The 21,417-nt window shown below is 53.7% G+C and overlaps 7 protein-coding genes across 7 annotated transcripts; 4 read left to right on the top strand and 3 right to left on the bottom strand.

The window, feature by feature from the left end:
• Window positions 1-1,728: 1,728 nt before the first annotated feature.
• Window positions 1,729-4,872, top strand: UHO2_01513 (uncharacterized protein; the record flags this gene model as incomplete). Its single annotated transcript, XM_041553980.1, has 1 exon — window positions 1,729-4,872. The coding sequence occupies one exon, from the start codon at window positions 1,729-1,731 to the stop codon at window positions 4,870-4,872; it is 3,144 nt and encodes a 1,047-aa protein (XP_041409914.1).
• A 437-nt stretch (window positions 4,873-5,309) lies between these two features.
• Window positions 5,310-7,543, bottom strand: UHO2_01512 (uncharacterized protein; the record flags this gene model as incomplete). Its single annotated transcript, XM_041553979.1, has 2 exons — window positions 5,310-7,406; window positions 7,499-7,543. The coding sequence occupies 2 exons, from the start codon at window positions 7,541-7,543 to the stop codon at window positions 5,310-5,312; spliced, it is 2,142 nt and encodes a 713-aa protein (XP_041409913.1).
• Window positions 7,544-8,073: 530 nt separating this feature from the next.
• Window positions 8,074-8,594, top strand: UHO2_01511 (uncharacterized protein; the record flags this gene model as incomplete). Its single annotated transcript, XM_041553978.1, has 2 exons — window positions 8,074-8,471; window positions 8,501-8,594. 2 exons carry the CDS (start codon window positions 8,074-8,076, stop codon window positions 8,592-8,594), a joined length of 492 nt encoding a protein of 163 aa, XP_041409912.1.
• Window positions 8,595-9,122: 528 nt separating this feature from the next.
• UHO2_01510 (putative 26S proteasome regulatory subunit Rpn10) lies at window positions 9,123-10,496 on the bottom strand (the record flags this gene model as incomplete). Its single annotated transcript, XM_041553977.1, has 3 exons — window positions 9,123-9,581; window positions 9,733-9,904; window positions 9,997-10,496. The coding sequence occupies 3 exons, from the start codon at window positions 10,494-10,496 to the stop codon at window positions 9,123-9,125; spliced, it is 1,131 nt and encodes a 376-aa protein (XP_041409911.1).
• A 765-nt stretch (window positions 10,497-11,261) lies between these two features.
• UHO2_01509 (putative CCR4-NOT transcription complex, subunit 7) lies at window positions 11,262-12,314 on the top strand (the record flags this gene model as incomplete). Its single annotated transcript, XM_041553976.1, has 2 exons — window positions 11,262-11,357; window positions 11,457-12,314. The coding sequence occupies 2 exons, from the start codon at window positions 11,262-11,264 to the stop codon at window positions 12,312-12,314; spliced, it is 954 nt and encodes a 317-aa protein (XP_041409910.1).
• Window positions 12,315-12,694: 380 nt separating this feature from the next.
• Window positions 12,695-13,324, bottom strand: UHO2_01508 (putative ubiquitin-conjugating enzyme E2; the record flags this gene model as incomplete). Its single annotated transcript, XM_041553975.1, has 2 exons — window positions 12,695-12,739; window positions 12,848-13,324. 2 exons carry the CDS (start codon window positions 13,322-13,324, stop codon window positions 12,695-12,697), a joined length of 522 nt encoding a protein of 173 aa, XP_041409909.1.
• Window positions 13,325-14,197: 873 nt separating this feature from the next.
• Window positions 14,198-20,584, top strand: UHO2_01507 (uncharacterized protein; the record flags this gene model as incomplete). Its single annotated transcript, XM_041553974.1, has 1 exon — window positions 14,198-20,584. The coding sequence occupies one exon, from the start codon at window positions 14,198-14,200 to the stop codon at window positions 20,582-20,584; it is 6,387 nt and encodes a 2,128-aa protein (XP_041409908.1).
• Between the last annotated feature and the right edge of the window lie 833 nt (window positions 20,585-21,417).

Genomic DNA, 21,417 nt, shown 5'->3' with positions numbered 1-21,417 from the left:
GGGTGGTGTCGTGGTCGACTAGGAGGATGCAAAGCTTTGTTCGTCACGTGGGCAACAAGTCCTACGAGCGGACTTTGAAAGTGGTTTAGGCTTTGCTCAGATGAAGCGCTCGATATCGCCTTGGAAAACTTACGCCTGAAGTTGCTGCCATTGCTCTGGCACTTTTATATTGAAGTTGTTTCAGGGTGTATCACCGTAGATAGAGTGGCAATCCGACAGCAGCAGCAGGTTGTTCATGGCGATGGCTTTTCTCCACCCTTATTTTCGAGACGCTTTTTTTCTTGATTGTTTCTTTTCGCCTCGATATCAGATCTGGTAATGTCAAATCTCCAAAATTCACACTCTTGGATGTTTTTCACCCTTGGTGGGACAGAGGAGCAGCAGACACAGACTCTCCTTGCTTGTCAAACGCCTTTTTAGTGCTGCGTCCACATTTCATTTGCTGCCGCCTCTTTTCTTTTGGAAATCAAGGGATGAAAAGGACCCCTTTCTCTCTGTCTTTATCTCGGTTCTACATGCAGAAGCGAGTCCAGCAGGCTAGCTTCACTTGAGTCCGGCTCCACATCCAATACATTACACTGCACCGCAGCTTGCTTCTACTCCCCTTGCGTACAGCTAGCATTGCAGTACCTACATAACAGAGCGGACATCATGCGTTGGAAGGGCGTCGCCGGTGTTGGTATCTTTCCGAATGATAGAGGAGGTGACGAGTGTAGGGAATGAAAGTGCCTGTGCCTGTCTGTGTGTGCTGATCAGTAGTGAGCACTTGACCTGTCTCGCTACACGCCTTTCTTCTCTCCCTCTCTTGTTTCGCCCGTGTTTGAATCCCACTTTGTCTGCCTCTCTGTCTGTGACTGACACGCACGCACACACACATCTCACTATTTTTCCAGGCTGTCACACACTGTCACTGCGCCAAATCTTGTGCGAGTCTGTTCCTCGAATCCATCCGCACCATCCGACCGACCGACCGACCGACCGTCTGTCTGAGCCTGTCTCCCTCTCTCTCCCCCTCTCTCTATCTCTCTGTCCGAAATCAAATAGAAACACCACACTGACTCTCTCTCTCACACAAACCCTCCGCCCTACTGCTGCTGCATCTGCAGCAGAGTCACTCCCTCGCTTCCCTTTTCTCTCTCACTCTCTTTCGCTATCTCGGTTCATTCTTGTTGCGAAAGGCGTGTTCATCCTCACCACCATCTACACCACCTCAACATCGTCTCTTACTCGGATCGGACCCTTCCCTCCACTAATCGCACTCCTCAGCTCAGGTGCAGCACCATTTCACGGTCCTTTCCTTGTATCACCGCCTCCATCGCCGTGAAGCACCAGCTAGACACCGACCCATGAGCACCCGGCCGGACACGAGCTAATACACCACCGTTACCATCACTTCGGCTGCCTCGCTCCTTTCATCGTTTCATCACGACCGCAATTTCAACCTTGTTTAGTCTCGTCGCTCGCATCGTCCCACCGCCGTCACCTTACTTACCACCATCTCTCGCTGAGTCCGCCGGATCACTCGCTTCGGTCTCGCTCATCGCAAACAATCTCGAGGTCTCCTCCAACGTCAAGCTGGACACACTCAGCTTATCTATCATCTTGTACGCATCCTTCGCACTTTGAGGTTACCTACAGCACGCACAACCCTCACGAGCTGATCCGACATCGGATCAAGGACGGACACATTGCCCGTCCTCTACAGCTTTTCCCACGAAACCATACACCATGGCTGCGTCCACATCGCTTGCGTTCAGATCTATACGCAAGCAGTCCATATCCTCCTCCTCTTCTCCCGCCTTTGACCCAACAACACTCTCAGCAGCTTCTATGCCACTCTCCCCCTCTCCTTTGCCCGGTATGAACGCATCCTCAGCTTCCTCCACAGCTGCTAGCTCGGCAGACGGCGGCATCGGCGCTTCCCTCATTGGCCCAGGTGGTGCTGCTCTCATGGCTGGCGCACCCGCTGCTGCCAACACCATCGCCAACAAGCAGGCCGTCGCAGGCTCCTCCCTGTACCAAGCATGTCTCAACCTTCGCGATCGACTCTACTGCGTCCCAGGCTTTGGCGAGCCGTACTTGGACGAAATGGTAGCCGCCAATTCGGCAGCATCGCCTTCCGATCCACTATCGCCCGCTTCTGGTAGCCCGACTTCACCCACCGGCGCTGCATCTGCGCGAAAATCCAGCAGTGATCCCGTCACACAGCTTTGGCAGTGTTTCCGTCTCGGTTCGCCGCTCTGTGCGCTTTTCAACACCATGAACCCGGAAGTCGAGCTCCCAGTGAACCCTGACGCAAACCGTTCCAACGCCAATGCATGCAAGGCTCAGGTCATGAAGTTTATCATTGCACTCAAAGAGAAGCTCGGTTGGGATCCGGATGACATTTTCACCGTTTCTCAGCTCTATCTTAACGACACTAACGGCTTCGTCAAGGTTGTGCGCACGATTAATCGTCTTCTCGACGTGTTTGAAGAGCGCGGTCTCCTGATCCAGACAAATCGCAAGTCTGACAATGACGATCTTGACCATCCGTCCGACGACCGCGCAAAGGTCATTCGCGAACTTCTCACAACAGAGCGCAAGTACGTACAGGATCTCGAAGTCTTGCAAAACTATGCAAGGGCACTTGCACAGTATGACATCCTCCCACCAGACACACTGCACAACCTTTTCGGTAACCTCAACAAGCTCGTTGATGTGCAGAGAAGGTTCCTTATCTGTGTGGAAGAGAACGTTCGACGTCCACCGGACGAGCAGCATTTCGGCCATGTTTTCATGACGATGGAAGAGGACTTTGCTGTCTACGAACCGTTCTGTGCCAACTACAACTTGGCGTTGGACTTGATCAACCAGGAAGCGCACAACTTGGTCAGATTGAAAGGGATGCCTTCTGCGCAAGGATGTTATTTGGATCCAGCGTACGAGCTGCCCACCTTTATGATCAAACCTGTTCAGCGTATTTGCAAATACCCTTTGCTTTTGGAGCAACTGTTGAAAAAGACACCCGAAGATGCACCCAGATATCAAGAGTTAGAAGATGGATTGGAAGTGATGCGTCGCATTACGGATAAGGTCAACGAGACTTCGAGGCTTCAAGAGAACGCGCAACTGGTAAAGGAGCTCGAGTGGAGAGTGGAAGATTGGAAGGGGCATAACATTAGAACCTTTGGTCTGTTGTTATTGTCGGATGTCTTTATGGTTGCAAAGAGTGATACCGAGAGGGAGTATCATGTTTATCTCTTCGAAAAGATCTTGCTGTGTTGCAAGGAGATTGCGCCTACGCAACAGAAGAAGGGGAACAAGAACAATTCGCTGCTCAAACAGAAGGGTGTCTCTGCTGCAACGGCGGGGAAGAAGGTCAAGACCACACTTCAGCTGAAAGGCAGGATCTTTATCAACAACGTGACTGGTGCTTTTGCGAATAGCAAGATGAGCAGTATTCTCGGTGCGCCAAGTGGACAGCATGCGTTGCAGGTTTGGTGGAGAGGAGATGTCGATCATGAAAGCTTCGCTTTAAAGTGTAAGAACGAGGAACAGTTGAAGCAGTGGCAGACTGCGATCAATAAGTTGATCGATGAGGTTAATTCAAGGAGACAGCAAGCTGCAGCACAGCTTTACTCGCAACAGCACCAGCAGAATATTAACATGGCCGGTACTGGGGCGGTGGGCAGAAGGATTACGCAGACCAGTTCGCATTTCCCTCAGACACCATTGTCAGAGATGGCACCGGCGAATCCTTTTAGTGCTTTGCCAGCGAGCGGGTTATCGAGGACGCAGAGCCAGGCTAGTTCGTATCGATTCGAGGAGGAGGAGCTGTCAGAAGGTGGGACTAGTGGAAGGGTTACACCTGCTGGCGGGGTTGGAAGGTTCTCTCAATCTGGATCGGAGGGGAGGGAGAGACAGAACAGTACTGCGAGCAATGGTGATTTGAGGCCTAGAGCGAGAACAGAGGATCAGGATTCAAGTGTTATGGCTCAATGGAGAAGTCACAGTCCTGCAGTTCCTCCTCCTATGCCTCGCGGTCTCAGCTATTCCTCTGGAGCTGATCAGCAACAGCAGCAGCATGCGTTGCGAAAGGCAAGCAGTTCTAGGCAGCTCAGACAACCCACGCAAGGCGGTTACACTAGACGAGGTGCTGGGGTGGATGGTGGAGCGGTTGAGTACCTCGATGGTTCGTCTGACTCTGCTTCAAGTGGAAGTCATTTTGGTCGAGCAAGAGGTGATAGCGTTGCTTCGTCAATGTCTAGGGCAATGAGCGATAACGGAGCAGCTCACAGTAGATCTAGATCTGCAAGCAATCCTCAACAACATCCTTATATGTTGCAACAATCTGGTCCTCCTCCTCCCTTACCCAAAGCGCCGATTGGGGAGCATTTGAAGAATCCTTCCGCTATCCAAATGGCAGGTGGTGGAGTGGATAAACGCTTCTCAAGCTCTTCCATCTCCACATCGGAATCAGGGTCGAACTCTAGACCTCAGTCTTCAACCACTGCTTCTTCGCCCATAAACCCTACTACCAATCATTCCTCCTCCACCTCCGCTCTCCGTAACTCCCGTCCCCCTCAACACCAACCGCAACCAACCACCCCCACAACCCCCACCTCAGCCAGCAACGCAATCAAACTCATCGTCAACTTCGGAGAGGACAAATACGTAGTTGTAGTCCTCTCCTCAACTTCCTTCTCCACCCTTCTTGAAAAGGTTACGAAAAAAGTGAGGGTTTGCTCAGGTAAAACCATAGATCACACCTTAAGAATGAGGTACGTCGATGAAGACGGTGATACAGTGGTAATGATGGATGACGACGATGTGGGAATGGCATTTGATACCGCTAGGTTCAAAGGCGAGGTTGAGTTGATTGTTAACTGAAGGGAGATGGTGATGTATTTTTAGTTTTTTTGCGCTCTGTGGTTTTGTTGAACAATTTTTATTTTTTTTAATTCTGCTTAGAGGCTTGTGTGGTTTGCGGATGATGAGTGGTGGTGCCGTTGCATTTGGATGAGGTGACACCGACGCTGGATCGGAGATCGATGCCTGTCAGGGACCCAAATCCAGTCAGGCACCGAGACAGGATGGCTTAACATTTTCAAGTGGAGGCACAAAGTCAAGCCAGCCCACAACGACAGCACCACTCTCGGATGGAAACTGCGATCAAACGACACAAGCGAAAATGGGAGCGAGAGACAAGAGAACAAGACTGAGCATTGAAATAAGAACAAAGGAGAGTGAATGTGATAGCTCGTGATACAGGCCGAAGTGCACTCATGCGGACAGACAAAGGGGAAGGAACGTGTGAGAGGCTGTCCTCAGGACGAAGCCGGAGCAGAGGCAGAAGCGAGAATAGTAGGAGTGGCAGTAGCAGAGGAAGAAGTGATAGGGTCCGAGATCCAGTCGATGTTATTGTTGTTTTGTTTGTTGTTGTTATCCTTGCGTCCACCGAATTCCAGAGTATCATTTTGCTTTCCGGGCGAAGCAGCAGAAGCAGCAGCAGTAGTGAAAGAGCTGTGCTCAGGGCCAGCATTATTGTGATTGTTGTTGGCGCTGGAGGTATTGTTGGCAGTGTTGGCACCAGATCGGGTGCCGATGGGTTGCGGCTTGGCTCGCTTTTCTTGTGAGACGACTTCAGGATCAGCCAGAACAAGTGTCGGTCGCTTGGGTGCAGGAGCCCAAATGTCTCTTGGCAGGCCAGATGGAGCCAGCTCCTGTCCAGTGGTCTGAGGCCACCCAGCTATCGACATGCTTTGCAAGGGACTGAAGTCTTGCTGAGCTTGAGGTTGAGGCTGTTCCTGACATTGATATCCGGTTTGTCGTCGCCACTCATCGGCACCGGTATGAATAGCCGAGCGATGAAGACTAGCACGGGCACTAACATCGAGTCTGGGCGGAGCTGAATAGTTTGATGCGCGCTTCTGCAGATCGGGACGCTCGTGGTTTTGCTGCTCGTAGTTTGTATCGCGGGAAGGAGCAGCGGCCGTCGACGAAGTGGTTGGAGTCCAGCTGAACCGAGGGCAGTATGCCTTGTAGGGACTGCTCACTCTGTTCCCTTCAGAACTGCAGTGCTGATCCTGCTGCTGTGGAGGAGCATGAGTCTGCATCTGAGCGTAAGGGTCCTGCGGGAGGCCTTGGCTATTATCAGCTGCGTACAGATCAGTCAAGGAGCTCTGACGCTCCAGATGCTGTCGCCACTGCTGCTGCTGCTGCGAGGTGTTACCGAGATGAATGCCAAGGTAGTTCGAAGGAGTGGCTGCTTGAACCTGAGCTTGTGGTAGAGGGGCAGGGCTGAATGCCGACGGGCTATAAGCTTGAAGTGGATTGCGAGGCAGCTCGTGGGTTGTGGTTCGCTGCTGGGAAGCCAGCAAACCTCGCCTGGTACGTTCGGGACACAAGGCATGAACAGACTTTCTGTACTCTTCGGTGTTCGTGTCAAGGCCTTCTGCGAGCCTCCTTGCCAGCATATCACTACCTTGAAGGCCCCTTGCGGTATCGTTGCCGTCTGCTTGAGGGTAGCAGCGCATGCACAAATCGCGTCGTCTCCAGTTTACGAAGCCACAAGCAGTGCAGATCCAATCGCCAGGCTGAACACACATGGGTCCAGAGTTGCCGGTGTTGACGATAGGAGGCTCGCTTGTGGTGCTTCGACCTCGACCAAGGTTGCCGTTCCTGCTGGTCGCCATCTTTGGGTTGATACCCGGGCCAATGCCGATACCCCACTGGCTGAGCTTGTAAGCGGCGGCGACTGTCTCCGGATCTTCAGCCGCTGCTTTTGAGCCTTTGGAGGAGAGCGTCTCGACCACCGAAGTAAGAGGTACACCAGCGCCTGTAGGCTGCATCGGAATGAGCAACGGTGCGGGCTCGGGCTCGGTCATCGAAGAGGCGAACGACTGAGCTGCAGCGTCCATGGACCTGATAGACTCCTTTCGCTGCTGTTCCATCATTGTAAGTCCACTGAAGGAGGAAGCTAGCGAGCTGATGTTCTCCTCGTAGTGATTGTACGAGAGCGATTCAGAGGTGTAGCAGTGCTCTCCATTAATCGCGTTGCTCGAGCCTGCAAAGGAGAGTGACGGCGCATCATCAAAGCTCCTCGCAGGTGGCAAGTTGGTCATGCTGAGACTGTCGAAGGTTCTGCGCGTCATGAAACCTCCGGGTGTCCCTGGTGTGAGCACCGGCGACCGCTCTCCATATATTGAGGATGAGGAGAGCGAGCTAGTAGTCAGCGCCGGTGTCGGGAACGGAGGAGTCGCAGCCCAATCGAGCCCGCTTCTCTGCCTCATAGGTACAGCGTTGAGCGCAGGAGCAAAGGTGTCAGGGCAGAAGCGCTCGCGAGCCGAAGCAGCGTATTGCTCCGTCAGTGAGTTCTGATCTCGAGGGCTGCCATCAGTAGAAGAGGGGAATGCGACCATTGGCTGCGGGATTGAACACAGAGTGAACATTAGGGAGGGGATGTGACGGTCAGTCGCTACACGTACGTCTTAGAACGGCTGTCTAGTAGACTTACCTTGGGAGGCAGGGAATGTCGTGGTCCCTGGTTCTTGGTGGTCATGACGGAACAGATGCTCAGCTGGCTTCAAGAGAAGCAGCAGGGTTGTCGAAGAGAAAAAGAGGGGACGAAGAGGGGAGAAAGTGGGATGAAGGGGAGATAACGAGGTGACGACGGTACCGCACAGGGCAAGTTGGCTTTTGGCTTGAGGTTTCTTGTTGAGATGAAGCAAAGGCGGAGGAAACAACGAGACAACGAGGTCGAGTTACGATTTCGGCTTGCGATGGCTGTCCCTTATGAAGTATGCCAACGAGAAGCCAAAACTGAGCTGTTTGGCAGAAGCTCCAATCCGTGGAAGAAACTGGGGGATGGGCTGATTGTGGGATGCCTCGAAAAGAGGCTTCATTTAAATGAAATAAGCTCTAGCAAGCTGGAGCGGGTGGGTCAAAAGTTCTCAGGTGCAGAGCCTCTTCCCTCGATGAACAAAGGCTACAGGCTGCAGCTTGCAGAGTGCAGTTCGCACGGACTCTAGAGCGCATAGTGAGGCTCGAGCGACCGTCCATTTGCCTTGCAACTGGGCAAAAGGCCTTGATATGGCCAATAAGGTTTGGCTGCAAAGGAGCGAATGTGATGTGACACTGAAGGAGAAGATGATTGTGACGGAAAGGAATGACGAGGCCAAAACAGGGGCGGAAGCACCTAAAAAAGGCACAAAGCAGCGCCGAAGCGACATCAACTTTGAAGATCGAAGGGACATGACCGTACGGCAGTTCCGCATCGCAACGGAAGCTTCCGCGCCACACCATGGCGGTCATCACAAGCAGAAGCAAAGCCGAGGCAAAGGCAAAGGGAAGACTAGAAAGGCTAAGCCAAAACTCCCACGAAGCCTAAGTTTGACGGATACAGTTTCACATTTTCTCACTCAGTCGTCGGAAGCAGACCGACGGATACTGCCCACCGAAGTCAAGCGCGCACACACATACACACTCTGGTAAGTATCTTTCTCACGCCAACGCATAGCCTCAAAGTGTCGCTGATGTGTGGTGCCGACTTAGAAGCCGACGTTGATCTCCGACAACGCAAGATACTCTCGGAAAGGTCGATTTGCTGTTGACTGCAAAGCTCGTTTCACTGCAAAAAGAAGCACAGGTGCTAACGGTGGAGCGCTGCCCTTTGCTGTACAGCTTAGATCCATGCCCGTCCCGACGATCTTTGCAGACAAAGGACTCATTGTGTGGAGAATAAAAGGGAAAGGCGTGCGCGCTTCTGCATGAGAGTGAGAAGGACTGCGGTATCACATACACCGTCGGAGGGTCCCGACTGTCTCGAAACGCCAGCTGTCAAAGTATTCGACACGAAGCGACGCGCTGCCATGCGGCAAGAGAGAGGTCCTTGACCCGGCGTTCACAATTTCATCACGACGCTCTGACGCTCCTTCCTTCAGCATCGGATCTATCGATCATTGTGCCATCAAGCAAGCGCACGTCACAATGCGCCATCGGCATCCGGGCTCAAAGCGAGGACTTCCTCTTCACACAGCCGCTCCTAACCATCGAGAATCGTCGGCAAATGGTTACATTTCAGCATGAAAGAGCGAAGAGAGAGTCTGGACGTCGCATCATCTTGGCGATTGCCTTCAGATCTATTTGCTGTCGCCCTGGCCGTCGCCTTCCTGCAAGCTCATCTGGATAGCCCTTGCGATAGCCTCGTCTTCGTCCATCTCTTCGTCTTCCTCGTCTTCACCTGTACCGGCAACAACAGCTCGGCGACCGGCCGACGGCTCTGCCGATGCCATGTCAACATCCTCATCGTTGCTTTGTGAGGTCTCGCCGGCCTGTGAGAGGGCAATTGCTTTTTGCAACATGGCTTCTTCCGACTCATCATCGGCGTTGTGACCTTCTCCTGTGATGGATTCGGCACCTCTTGGTACCATCGAGCCGCTGCCAGCCAAGCCACCTGCTACATCGGCAGTGCCGGCCACGGCTGGCGCATTCCCTTCGGTGCCTTCTGTGACCGTAGGAAGTGTTGGCGCTTGCGATCTAGAAGTGCCTTCGGCAGCTCTCTGTCGGGCCTGCTCTTCTTCGAGCGAGAGTCGGAGTGCCTGAGAAGACGGAGCGACAGAACAATAAGGTGGGAACAGAAAGTCACAGTCAGCAATCGGGTTCACATCCGAGTGATTATCCGGAGGTGCGCCATGTCGAACCAGCGACTGTTCGGACCGGTACCGAGATTGAAACCGAGTGAAAACTCACCATTGCCAATTCGGGGTCCATGCTTGGGTCAACGCCAAACTCAAAGTTGTTGGATCCACCACCACTGCCGGATGGACCGGCGCCTGAGTCACCACCCTCTTCTTGCAGCACAGGAGAAGTGAGAATGATGTCGGATAGAAGCTGTGGTCCCGCCGGAACGCTCAACAAGTGACTGTAAGCATGGCGAAGCGATAGACGCAAGGGTGTAAGACGTTAGTGTTGAGCCGTATCGCACGGCGACGATCGTTGGATTCTCCAACTTACCTGTTCTCGCCGCTGTTGACAGCCTCGATGAACTTGGAGAGCTTTTCCTGATTCTCTGCATCTTCGCCAAAGTTGACAATGTCGACAGCAATGTTATTCTTCTTGAGCTTCTTGCCAAGCTTGACCAAATCATCCTCTGACTGTGCGACGGGTGATCCGACAAAGACGATGACCCTCTGCCTCTGATTCTTGTTCTGGCGATGCTTCAATGCGAGCGAAGCGACGTTGATGCCGGTAGCAACATCGGCATTACCGACGATTTTGCTTCTGTGAAGTGCTGCCAAGATCTTGCCCATGTCTTGTGTCAATGTAGCGAGCACCTCGGGGCTCTTTCCTGCCATTGTCATGAGTCCGACCTCGCTCTCTGGATTCGAGTTGGTCTTGGCGTCAAAGATCATGCTGACCGCATCAGCCTGTGCCTCCCATCGAGTTGGCGTATAGTCTCCATTTCGCATCCATTCGGAGTTGTCCAACACGATCATGGTCGCTTCGAGAACCATTTTGACAGTGGAAAGACGGCTGTATCGAGGTAAGCCTGGGTGCAAGGAAGGAGTGAAGTAGAGGTCGAAAAAAGTGCCAGGTCGAGCTGGTGCCTATGCGCGTTCTTGCTGATGAGTTGCCGATAAATGGCAAGCTTCGCGAGTGTACTGTAGGGTGTTGGGTGATCAATGTGCGCTGATGATGTAGCGGACGCCAAGTAATTGCGATTGGTGGTTGAATGTGAGCGAGAGAGCCAGACAAGAAGATGTCACGTATAGAAGTGTATTGGAAAGAGTTGCTTGAGCGCTTGCGTGTCTCCAACTCTCTGCGGAAAGTGGAGCTGAGACGCGCCTTTTTCCAACACACACACACACAACAGCGGCAGCGCACGAGCAACAGAACTGCAGCCACCAAGAGCCAGCCAAAAATCTCGGAAAACGGAAACGGAATTCAACTTTGGACACAGCCAATTGGTGCACTCGATCACCGCAGCTTGCCCTCACACGCTGGCATTATCCTTTACCTCACATCTTACCATCAATCATCATTTGCCTACGACCAACTCAACTATCACTGTCATCTCCTTTCAGAGCATGGGCTGAAGAGGTGGAGACGTCATCATACCATTACTGCCACCATCAGCTAAATCATCGGCAACCGAGTGGACGAGTCTCGGCATCGGCTTCATTCACCACACTTCTAAGCGGCACATCATCTGCACTATCTGGCAGCATCCGGCATAGTGATACAGCACAGGTCAGCTTTTATCCGTACATAACGCCGAAATGGCGGGAAGAATACGTGAAGTATGGTCCGAAAACTTGGAGATGGAGATGGTCTTGTTGCGAGAGACCATCGAGAAGTATCCTTATGTTGCAATGGTAAGTGCGCCGTATCCGCCGTATCAAGACTCTTCGATCCCAGACTTGATGCTAACATGCATTACTGTCCCCTCTCGATGACGATGGTCTTCCCTCTAGGACACGGAGTTCCCCGGAATCGTCGCAAGACCAATAGGCACATTCAAGGGTTCATCAGATTACCACTACCAAACACTGCGCTGTAATGTCGATCTGCTCAAACTCATTCAACTCGGCATCACACTCTGCGACGAGAATGGAAACCTCCCACCAGACGTCTGTACATGGCAGTTCAACTTCCGCTTCAGCATCAACGACGACATGTGCGCACCAGACTCGCTGGATTTGCTCACCAAGGCAGGTCTCGACTTTGACCGTCACGAGAGGATGGGTATCGATGTTGAACACTTCGGAGAGCTGCTCATAACATCAGGACTTGCGCTTTTCGACGACGTCAAGTGGGTCTCGTTCCACAGTGGATACGACTTTGGTTACTTGCTCAAGGTAGTAACATGCAGTCCTCTGCCGGCACAAGAAGCCGACTTCTTCGCATTGCTTCGAGTTTGGTTCCCATGCATCTACGACATTAAGTTCCTCATGAGGAGCTGCAAGACCTTGAAAGGCGGCTTGCAAGATGTTGCCGATGACCTTCAGGTCAGCCGTATCGGCCAGCAACACCAAGCCGGAAGCGACAGTCTGCTGACAGCAACCACCTTCTTCAAAATGCGACAAAAGTACTTCGACGGCTTGATCGATGACTCCAAGTATCTCGGCTGCCTGTACGGCTTCTCCTCGAGCTCGTCGCACGTCAATGGAATGGTTCACTACAGTCAGGGTCGACCTGTCTCGGTCCAGAGCTTTCACGATGCATCTTCGATCCCACGCTCTGTCTCGGGCGGCTACGCTGCTACCGGCGGATACGGGTCCAACTTTGGCAGTCCTTTCAAGTCGAGTCTCAGCACATCTACTGAGCGCTAGACTCTCCTCCTGTTCTTGTAAAGGTCAATCATACCATCACTTTGTCTCTGCATCTCATCCTTCTGTATCACTACTCTGTAACACTAGATGCTGCTATCGCTGCACCAGGCTCAATTGACTCTCATTTCTTTCAGTCTCTGTCGGAAGTGTGCATGTCACATGCAGTACCCAAGAAATACTGTTGACCGCCATAGTCGCACACTGCCAATGAGGTTTGGAGTTACGTCTGATGCGAACAACGCTTTGTTAGTTGCGAAAAGAATGATGCTGATAATACAATGTGGGCGAAAGGGCAAAGGTTCTGCGAGAGACTACGGCACGGGAATCTAAGGGACAAATTAGTGGTCGAAGCCGGAGGAAAGTTGCATACATGCGGCCAATCAGTCGAAGGCTTCCTCGGCAGACTGCCTCACGAGCCGTCGTACCTGCGAGATGAACAGAAACACCAACAAACACAACACGAACGATGAGAAGTCAGCTACTGGTCAACACGTAAAGCGGAAGCACAAGGCGGGCATGATCAATGTACGTACCTTCTTCTTATAGCCTGCAATATCTTCCCTGACCTGTTTGGCAGCGTCAATGTTGGCTGGTGAGTCGGTGTTGGGAATGTCGGCAGATAGAAGACTAATCACGGAGATGAGAATGGATTCTACAGTGTGCACAGGAAGCCATCGCTCGCTTGCATCTTCGTAGCCCCACTCGTCCTTGCCTGGAGCATGCAAGATGGAAATGCAGACAGTTCCATCGGGGTAAATGTTGGGATGCCACATGGGAGTGATGAACTTCATTTTGGGTGGAAGAAGAGGATACTCTGGCGGAAATATCAACTCGGCTCGGAGGAAGCCGCCTTCGTAGAGTGTGTCGTTGGGACCGATGATCATAATCTCCCATTCAAAGAGGTTGCTCTCGTCCTTGAGACCGGCGCTGAAGCCGTCGACAGGACTCTTGCGTAGTTCCATGAGCTGACGCTTGAGTAGGAGGGTGTTACCCGCTGGTGACGAAGTCATTGTTGTGAAGCTGCCTTCGCTTCGGACGAGGCTCGTATGTGAGGCAGAACGCAACAGAGCTCGGGAGAATGAAATAGGTTGGCTAGCTGATAACCGTTTCAGATCAAGCCTTGACTCTTATTAGGCTGAGCTGAGCTTCCTTCGAGTGGCGATGGGTGCAGCTTCTGGTGCAATGAGTGGGGTGTGCAGTTACTGTGGCGGCTTGGAATGGAAGCGAGACAGCGGGCCAGTCAGTGAGGATCGTAGCGGCGCTTGATTGAGAGGTTGGAACGGTGATGGTAGCAGGCGAAAGGCTCTGATGTGCGACAGATTGAACAGGTTGGGAAAGAGAACTCAGAAATCGTTTCTGTAACCTTGTCGGTTGCAAGCGGCGAGGTCCGGACTTTGGGTGGCTGATGTGTGCTTTCCAAGACGCCGAGGGTTGCAATCACACGCTCGAACCTTTACTCTTCCTGCGCCGATGTTCACGATGTAAGACCGACACAAGACACAGACCTGTCGGGTGGCCATGTTTTGTTAGATTCGGCGAAGGTGGAGGCGAAGACGTGAAGAGTTGGTCTCAGAGTCGCGTCGCAGCTTGACAGCTTGAGAAGCCAAGAAAGTGTCACATTTTGAGTATAGCCTTCGTGCTGATATCGCGCAGAAGTCACCGAAGCTGCTCTGTTGGAAGCCTTACTCCATCATCTCAATTACGAACAAATCATCTTGTCACCTATATCCTTCATCAAAGTCGGCAGAACCGAGATTCGAGTCAGTCATGCGACCAACCGTCAGTCGCTGAGGTAAAGGCTTGCAGGGCACATCCATCTCTTTCTCTCTCTGTCAGACTGCCGTTCAGCTTAGCACCGCTGTCTTCACCTCTCTGCCGGCAACATGTCTGCAGCTCATCGCATCAGTCAGAGAGTGCAATCGCGCATCAAGAATGCTTCTCTCGACTGGGACCCCACGCTGGCGGGCCAGACGTCCGAGCTGATTACACGACTGCAAAAGATTCGCGCTCGTTCTACAGCCACAACGCAGGGAACGTTCATCACATCATCACACGCCTCTCACTCATGTAAACGACCTCGTCATGGCCACAATCCGGATAGTCGAGTCTCTGCCAACGACGAGCTTCATTGGCAAGCTAATCTCCTCACATGGACACGGGGCAGTACGCTCATGCGCACTTTCTCCTTCTCTAGTCCAGTGTTGCAAGCCTTCTGGACCCTCTTCCATGTCAGCTCTACGGACGATATTCAGATGGCACCTGGAAAGACACGCTCCGATCGCCAATCACATCCATTAGCGAGAGCGCTATGCGTCTTTTTCGAGCTGGCGATTCACATCCACTTCCCAGGTCTCGGAGAACAAGTAGACATGGATCTCCCCTTCCGCTTCGCCATAGCCTTTCCTGCGCCTGTCGGCTTTCTCGTTCAGCGTCAGATTGAGTCCGAGGACGAAAGAATCGCATCTAGACTACAGCAGCCTTCGGCGTCTTCCTCGTTGCCGACGTCGACCTCCTACGTCGGCTATCCTTTTCCAGACCTCGGTAACACCACCGACTCGAGCTACACTCTCTCTCACCTGCTCGACGAAACCGATCACGCATCGACTTCACAGCTTCACGAGGATTCCACACGGCTGCTGCCTATGGTCTTCTATCTTTCGCGATGCTATGATGATCTCGTGCCTGTTGACCGCTTCCCACAGCTCTCCTTCTCTTCCCGTCCTCTGATTGACCCCAAACCAATGACACATGGCCCAGCTTCGCCGTTCGGTGAGATCGACGAAACCGTCGTCTACGTATCCACCGATAGTGACGATCATTCTCCGTCAATCGTCGTCACCACGAGCCAAACAAGTTCTGCTATTCGCATCTATGCCTTTGCGGCCAGACCTAGCGCATTTGAAGCCACAGCAACGCTTCTCTCCACACCTTGCATCCACTCCACGCTCAGCTCTGCTACTGCCAATGGCAAGGCTAGCGCTACTGATGTCCAGATTCCGGCCTCAACAAGCGAAGGCGACGAAGGCCATCAGGCTTCAGCAAATGGTCATTACAATATGACGGACACGCCAGCCGCCTCCATGGCACCAAGTAGTACAGCTTTGGGTCGAGGCTACCCCACTAACGTTCGGAGAAGTGCACGCGTAGACCTCGAGCGACGCACCAGTGGTATGACTACAGCAGGGATGGGAAGGGATCCCAGCGGTCGAAGTCGTCGGATCAGCGCTATGCACTCGGGTACTGCCGATCGTAGATCTACGGGACGCAAGGACGACCAAGCGAGTCAGGGTCGAGATCGCACCCTCGGCAACATCTCACACACCGCAGATGGTCTGCGTCTGCAGTCGCAAGCTTATCAGCATGAGGCCATGATGGAGGAGCTCGGTGCAGCTGGTACAAGCATGCGCATCTCCACCAACAACCCTGCTTCAGCGGCACGTATCCGCCATAGCTCGCAGGCTGCTGCTCGCACACCGTACGGCGGTCCTCGCATATCGAATCGCACAGCGTCGTCCGCGATCAAGAATCGGCCTTCCATGAATCTGCCTCGCTTGGACACAAGTATCGACACGGGTCGTCTCACATCTGGCCTGGTCACTGGTGCTGGGGAAGGCGTTCGCGCAGATGCGATGGACACAGACAACGGCCTCATCGAGGACGACAATGTCGACCTGGTTCGCCTCGCCGATATGGACAGCTTTGCCCGCAGCTTCGCCTCCGTCTGTCTTCTCGATGAGATCAAGGTGCCGGGGATAGCGACCAATTTGGACGCTGCCACTGTACATGTGCAAAGCGCTTCGTTCGCACGTGTTGATTCCGATGCAACGTACGTCTTCCTATCGGTGCCTTCCACAAACCAGACCTTCACACGTCGCCTGGGCTATCAACGACTCGGGTCAGCAGCAAGGTCAAGGCATCTGCCTTTCTGCAAATCGCCGAGTAAGCTACAGGCCTTTGACGTGATCCCCACCTCCAATCTTGCTCCGGTCCGATCCCTGTCTTCAGACTCAACAGAGGTGGTTACTGTGTCTCCTGAAGGGGTGTATAAGCTCCATCTCGGTCCTCCTTCTGCAAGCTTACCGGCGCTCGACGTAAGCGACTTCGAGCCGCTTGTCACAAAGTTGAAGCGGCTTCCCGACGGTGCTACTCCTTATGCGATGGAGCCGGTCAATGGAACGGTCGGCAGCACTGTTCAGATCAAATCCTTGACATCCTCGGAGCGCACCCTCGTCGACATAGATCTGCGACCAAAGTGCTCGACCACCGCACGAGTCCTGACCGCCTTCAGGCAGGTGCTCCCACACAAACTGCATGCGAACATCACCTCCCAGTGGATCCGGGCACGCTTTCTCTCAGAGAGCAAACCACTTCGCCAGTCTGAACAAGCGGCGGCCGATCGTGACTGGTCTGCTCTGCTCGACGTCTTCCGCTCGCAACGCCCTAGCTTGACACACGACCCGGAGGATGTTCAGTCTGGATCGACAGCAAGTAGCTTGGCTCATCTTCTATTTGGTGATGATCCGCTCATGGCCTGCCTCGCACCTCTGCAAGCTGCACAGCCAGCCGGTCACAGAGCTGAGGCAACAGATGCAATCACAGAAACATTAGAAGCAGCAGAAGCACATCAAGCCGCGTCGGTGCTCTACCTTCTTGCCGAAGAGACGTGCCTCGACTCGTCAAATTCGCACGATAAGGCAAGTAAGATCGCCCAACTGGCTGTATCTCTAGCTCATCAGCATAGCGCTGAAGCCTGGATCGACTCTCTTTCTCGACGGTTCTCGGTCGGCAACGCTGAGCATGAGAGCAAGCCCGAATCATTTCAAACAAAGTCAATCAGCGCAACGGGCTTCGAGTCGCCTCCGAAGGACCTGTATCAAGTGCTTACCAGCAAGCTCTCGGGAAGCGCCGAGAAGATGGTGACGCTCCGAGGTTGGCTCGATCTCAAGGAGGACGGCACGTCGATGGCGTCAAGCGATGCCGCGAAAGCATTCCCAGTGATCAATGCGCTCCTGCAGACGTATGCTGTCTTTGCTCGCGCAGATCTTGGTCATCAACACCTTTCGACCTCTGTTGTCGAGGCGATGATTAGTCATGGCCTGGACCTGGAAAGGTTAAGGAGGCTGCCTTTCGGAGTAGCATTGCCTCTATACCAAGCACTGAGGTGCTGTCAGATCAACCCCCCGAGTGGTAAGAGTGCTGACTTCTACCGGATCGTTCAACGCGCCGAAGTCGTGATGAATACTTCTATGCAACGAAGCTCGTTGAGCACCGCCAGTGCTCGCCAAATTCCCACGCAGCTTGTCCGCACACTGCCGGAAGATGCATCACTTGACGCCATCTGTGCTCAATTGTTCAGCCGCGATTTCCGACTTCGCGACGTCGTAGCGATGCTGAGGACGGACACGGTCAACTCAGTCTACGTAGCCGAAGGCGAGAACCAGACGGAAGCTTCCATCACCGAACAGCACAATGCCGCCGTGGCTGCCATAGGTGAGCGCACCAAGGCCCTTTCACCGGGTCGAGCAATGCTTTTCATGACGTCGCGGTCCTTCACGCCGACTCAGAAATGGCGAATCTCTTCTCTCTGCTTGGCAGTAAAAGTGCGCCCACGAGGCACAACCATCGAGCCCGACAACAAGGCTGACACGGCTGGACTCGATTGGCCCGAGTTCCACAACGGCGTTGCCTCGGTCCTTGAGCTCAACTTGATGGGAGGGATGCATATCGACTCGAAGTGGATCTTTGCGCACCTCGGCGAACAGGTGACTGCACGCCATGCTGGCTTCTTGTACGGCCTGGGTCTGATGAGGCAACTGCCCACATTGACGCCGGTCCATGTCTTCCGATATCTCAAGATGCGCAACAATCTGCTCACCATTGGCTTCCTGCTTGGAATGGCTGTCTCCACCGTCGGCACCGCCGATCCGACAGCGCGGCACCTTATCGGCATGCAGCTCACCGCATTCTTGCCGCCGGGCTCTGCTCCACTCAACCTGTCTACTATCACACAGACAGCTGGGCTTCTCGCCATGGGACTCGTATTCCTTGGCAGCAACCATCGTTGGACGGCCAAGCGGATGCTTGACCAGATCGGTGCTCAAGAGTGCCCCGTCCCTAACATTCAGCCGCAGCACCGTGAGGCCTATTCCTTGTCTGCAGGACTCGCGCTGGGTCTAGTCTACCTGGGCAAAGGCCGAAGCGACGGGATGAAGAGCTTACCGGATAAGCGCATTATTGCACGTTTGGCACATCTGATCAAGGGGAGCGGCGACGCCAACGATGACGTCTCGCTTTCGGGCAAGGTCTCCATGGGTGAAGGCGTCAAAGTTGGGCACGAGATCAACCTGACCTCAGGACCGGCTGCCCTTGCATTTGGTCTGATCTATCTGCGCTCAAACAACAACATGATCGCAGACGTGACGGGACCTCCGCAGACACAAGGCGAGCTCGACATGCTTCGACCTGATGTCCTCTTTGCTCACGTCCTTGCACGCTCACTCATACTGTGGGACTCAATAGAGCCTACGAGAGAATGGCTTGAGGGAGTCCTGCCCGAATGGATGCAGAAGCGCATCAAGACCGGAAAGCCGCTGCCTGAAGCAGCTCAGTTGGCACAGATAAATATGCAAGCCGGGGCGTGCTTTGCTATCGGACTCAAGTACGCAGGCTCGAAAGATCAGACGGCGCGAGACCGCCTTTGGATGCAGCTCGACACTCTTGAAAAGCAAGTCAAAGTGCAGACCGTGTCCTTCTTCTCCAAGATTCGCAGGGCAGCCGTTCGTGCAGCCCTTGATCAGGTGAGGATCTCGCTTGCCATGGTGATGGCTGGAAGCGGAGATGTGGATTTGCTCAGGCACCTGCGCAGAGCACATGGCGATGTCGATGCTGAGACTTGTTACGGTAGTCACATGGTGACACACATGGCATTGGGCTTGCTCTTCCTCGGTGGAGGTCGCTTCACTCTCGGCACCTCGGATCTAGGCGTCGCTGCGCTCTTGATCTCCTTCCTGCCACCGTTCCCTCGGTCGAGTGGAGACAATCGTGCTCATTTGCAAGCCTTCCGCCATCTGTGGTACTTCGCCATCGAGCCGAGGCTGCTAGTCGCTACCGATATCGACACAAACCAGCTAGTCAGCTTGCCAGTCAAGATTGCAGCGGCAGCAGAGACCACCGCAAGCGATGCCCCAGCATTCACACCGCTTCTTCTACCCAACCAGCGCTTGGTTGGGCCGATCGAAAGCGCAACGTTTCGATACTGGCCGGCTAGTATTGACAGCAAGTCAGTGGGTGCTAGATCCGGGGCGTCGGGATCGGCAGCGTTGGTGGCGAAGGCTTCATCCTCGACGGCTTCGCAGATCCTGTTCGTCAAACGCAAGACGGCTCATCTGGACTATTTGGCCGATCCGCACGCCAGTCGAAGCTTGTCGACGCGAGCACAAGAGACTGCTCCGATGGACGTGTCTTCTGATGCAACTGCGGTGGTAGGTCCGGGATCTGCTGAGCTTCAAGAGGCGATGCGTGGGTTTGCAGCTACCGGAAAGCATCGAGAGCTGGTGCGAAGCTTGTCGCAAGTATCGACACAAGCACGCCCTGAAGGTGCTGGACGGGGTGATGCGGTGGTCCCTCTGCTACGCACTGTGGTGATGGAGTGTCTGACCATGGACAAGACCTACATGCTACCAACGTATGCACAGATTGCTCATCTCGAGCAGCTGGGACAGAAAGACACGAGAGCATGGTTGAGACACTATCGAGACCTCCGCTTCGCTGACGAGTTCTATCGACATCACTACAAGCGGCTCTTCTCAGACGACATGACCGGTGACACAGGCAACCAACCGCAGCTGTTGGTGCAGCCTGGCCTGCTCGCGATACTGCGACTGAGGGCTCAGCAACATGCGAAAGCGCTCTTCGAGGGCAGTACAGTGCTGCAAGAGGCTATCGTTGATCATCTGACGGCAAAGCGAGATGAGCTGCCCATCGGCGGCTTGTCAAGATCAGAGGCAGACGCTTTCTGGACAGTGTTGACGGCGAGCGAGGCGCCCAGCGCAGATGAGGTGCGCGATCTAACCCATGCCATTGGCGAGTCTATCTTTGCCTGGAATCCTGCCGCTGGAGTGAAGACGGAGGAAGGATGCCCCTCACAACTGAAAGCAAGCGTGCAGACGATCGCCGAAGCAGCATTCGGTGGTACGGAGCGACCTCCATGGACGACCTTCATTCTCGATCGGATTACTGAGAGGCTCATTCGTCGCGACTTGCACATGTAACATCGTCCCATCGGCCACATTCACAGTACAGTACAGTACGGGCCACGTCAAACTTGTTGCACGCCACGATTGTCCCGCAGATACAGAAAGGTCCTGACACAGGTCGTGACTTCATTTTTAGTAGTTGATGCTGCAGGTGCTGCCTGTGTGGGAAGAGTGAGAGAAAGCACAGGCCCCATCTTGTGTTGGTGGATCAAGCAGAGGGCGTGCAATTGGCATTCCAGCATGAGGTGTCGAATATGAAGCCAGACTCATTGTGAGCATTGCAACCGTGCGTCTAGTGAAACGAGTCTTAATCGGGAGGGCGCTATTTCTATGCTTTTGGCGGAAAGTGTGAGTGTTGGTCTGAGAAGGAATGGACGCGTGTTGCCTGTTGCCTTAGGTCTGCATCGTGCGCGTGCCCCGCCGCGCTCAGGCAGGCAGGCAGGCAAACGGAAAGTCGATGATGTGGAAGAAAGTTCTAAAATCCGAGTTTCCAGGCCAAGGCAAAAGAGCAGAGCACGAACCTCGTTCTTCTCGAGTCAACCAAATTGTATTTGCCGACCCGCGCTGTCCCCTTTGGTTCCTTTTCTCGCTTGTGCCTAACAGTGGTGCGAGTGCGAGAGCTCATACCTGCCACGTCGGCGCCTTGACCTTTCTTCGCGCTTTGCTGTGGCAACCGTCCTTGGTTGCACGGGGTCTTCTGAGCAAGCACATCTGCCCTGTGCTGCCCGAGCCTCGGCGCTTCGCTTGTGTTCGTGCTTGGCTGCTGTTCGAGCAAGCAAGCCAATCAACCAGCTCCGACAAGCATCGAGTTATATTTGAGAAGCTGTCTGTCAACCCTGGCTTTAACT

The sequence above is a fragment of the Ustilago hordei genome (assembly GCF_900519145.1).
Source record: "Ustilago hordei strain Uho2 genome assembly, contig: UHO2_contig_02, whole genome shotgun sequence".
Taxonomy (NCBI): domain Eukaryota; kingdom Fungi; phylum Basidiomycota; class Ustilaginomycetes; order Ustilaginales; family Ustilaginaceae; genus Ustilago; species Ustilago hordei.
This window is presented reverse-complemented; position numbering and strand designations above follow the sequence as displayed.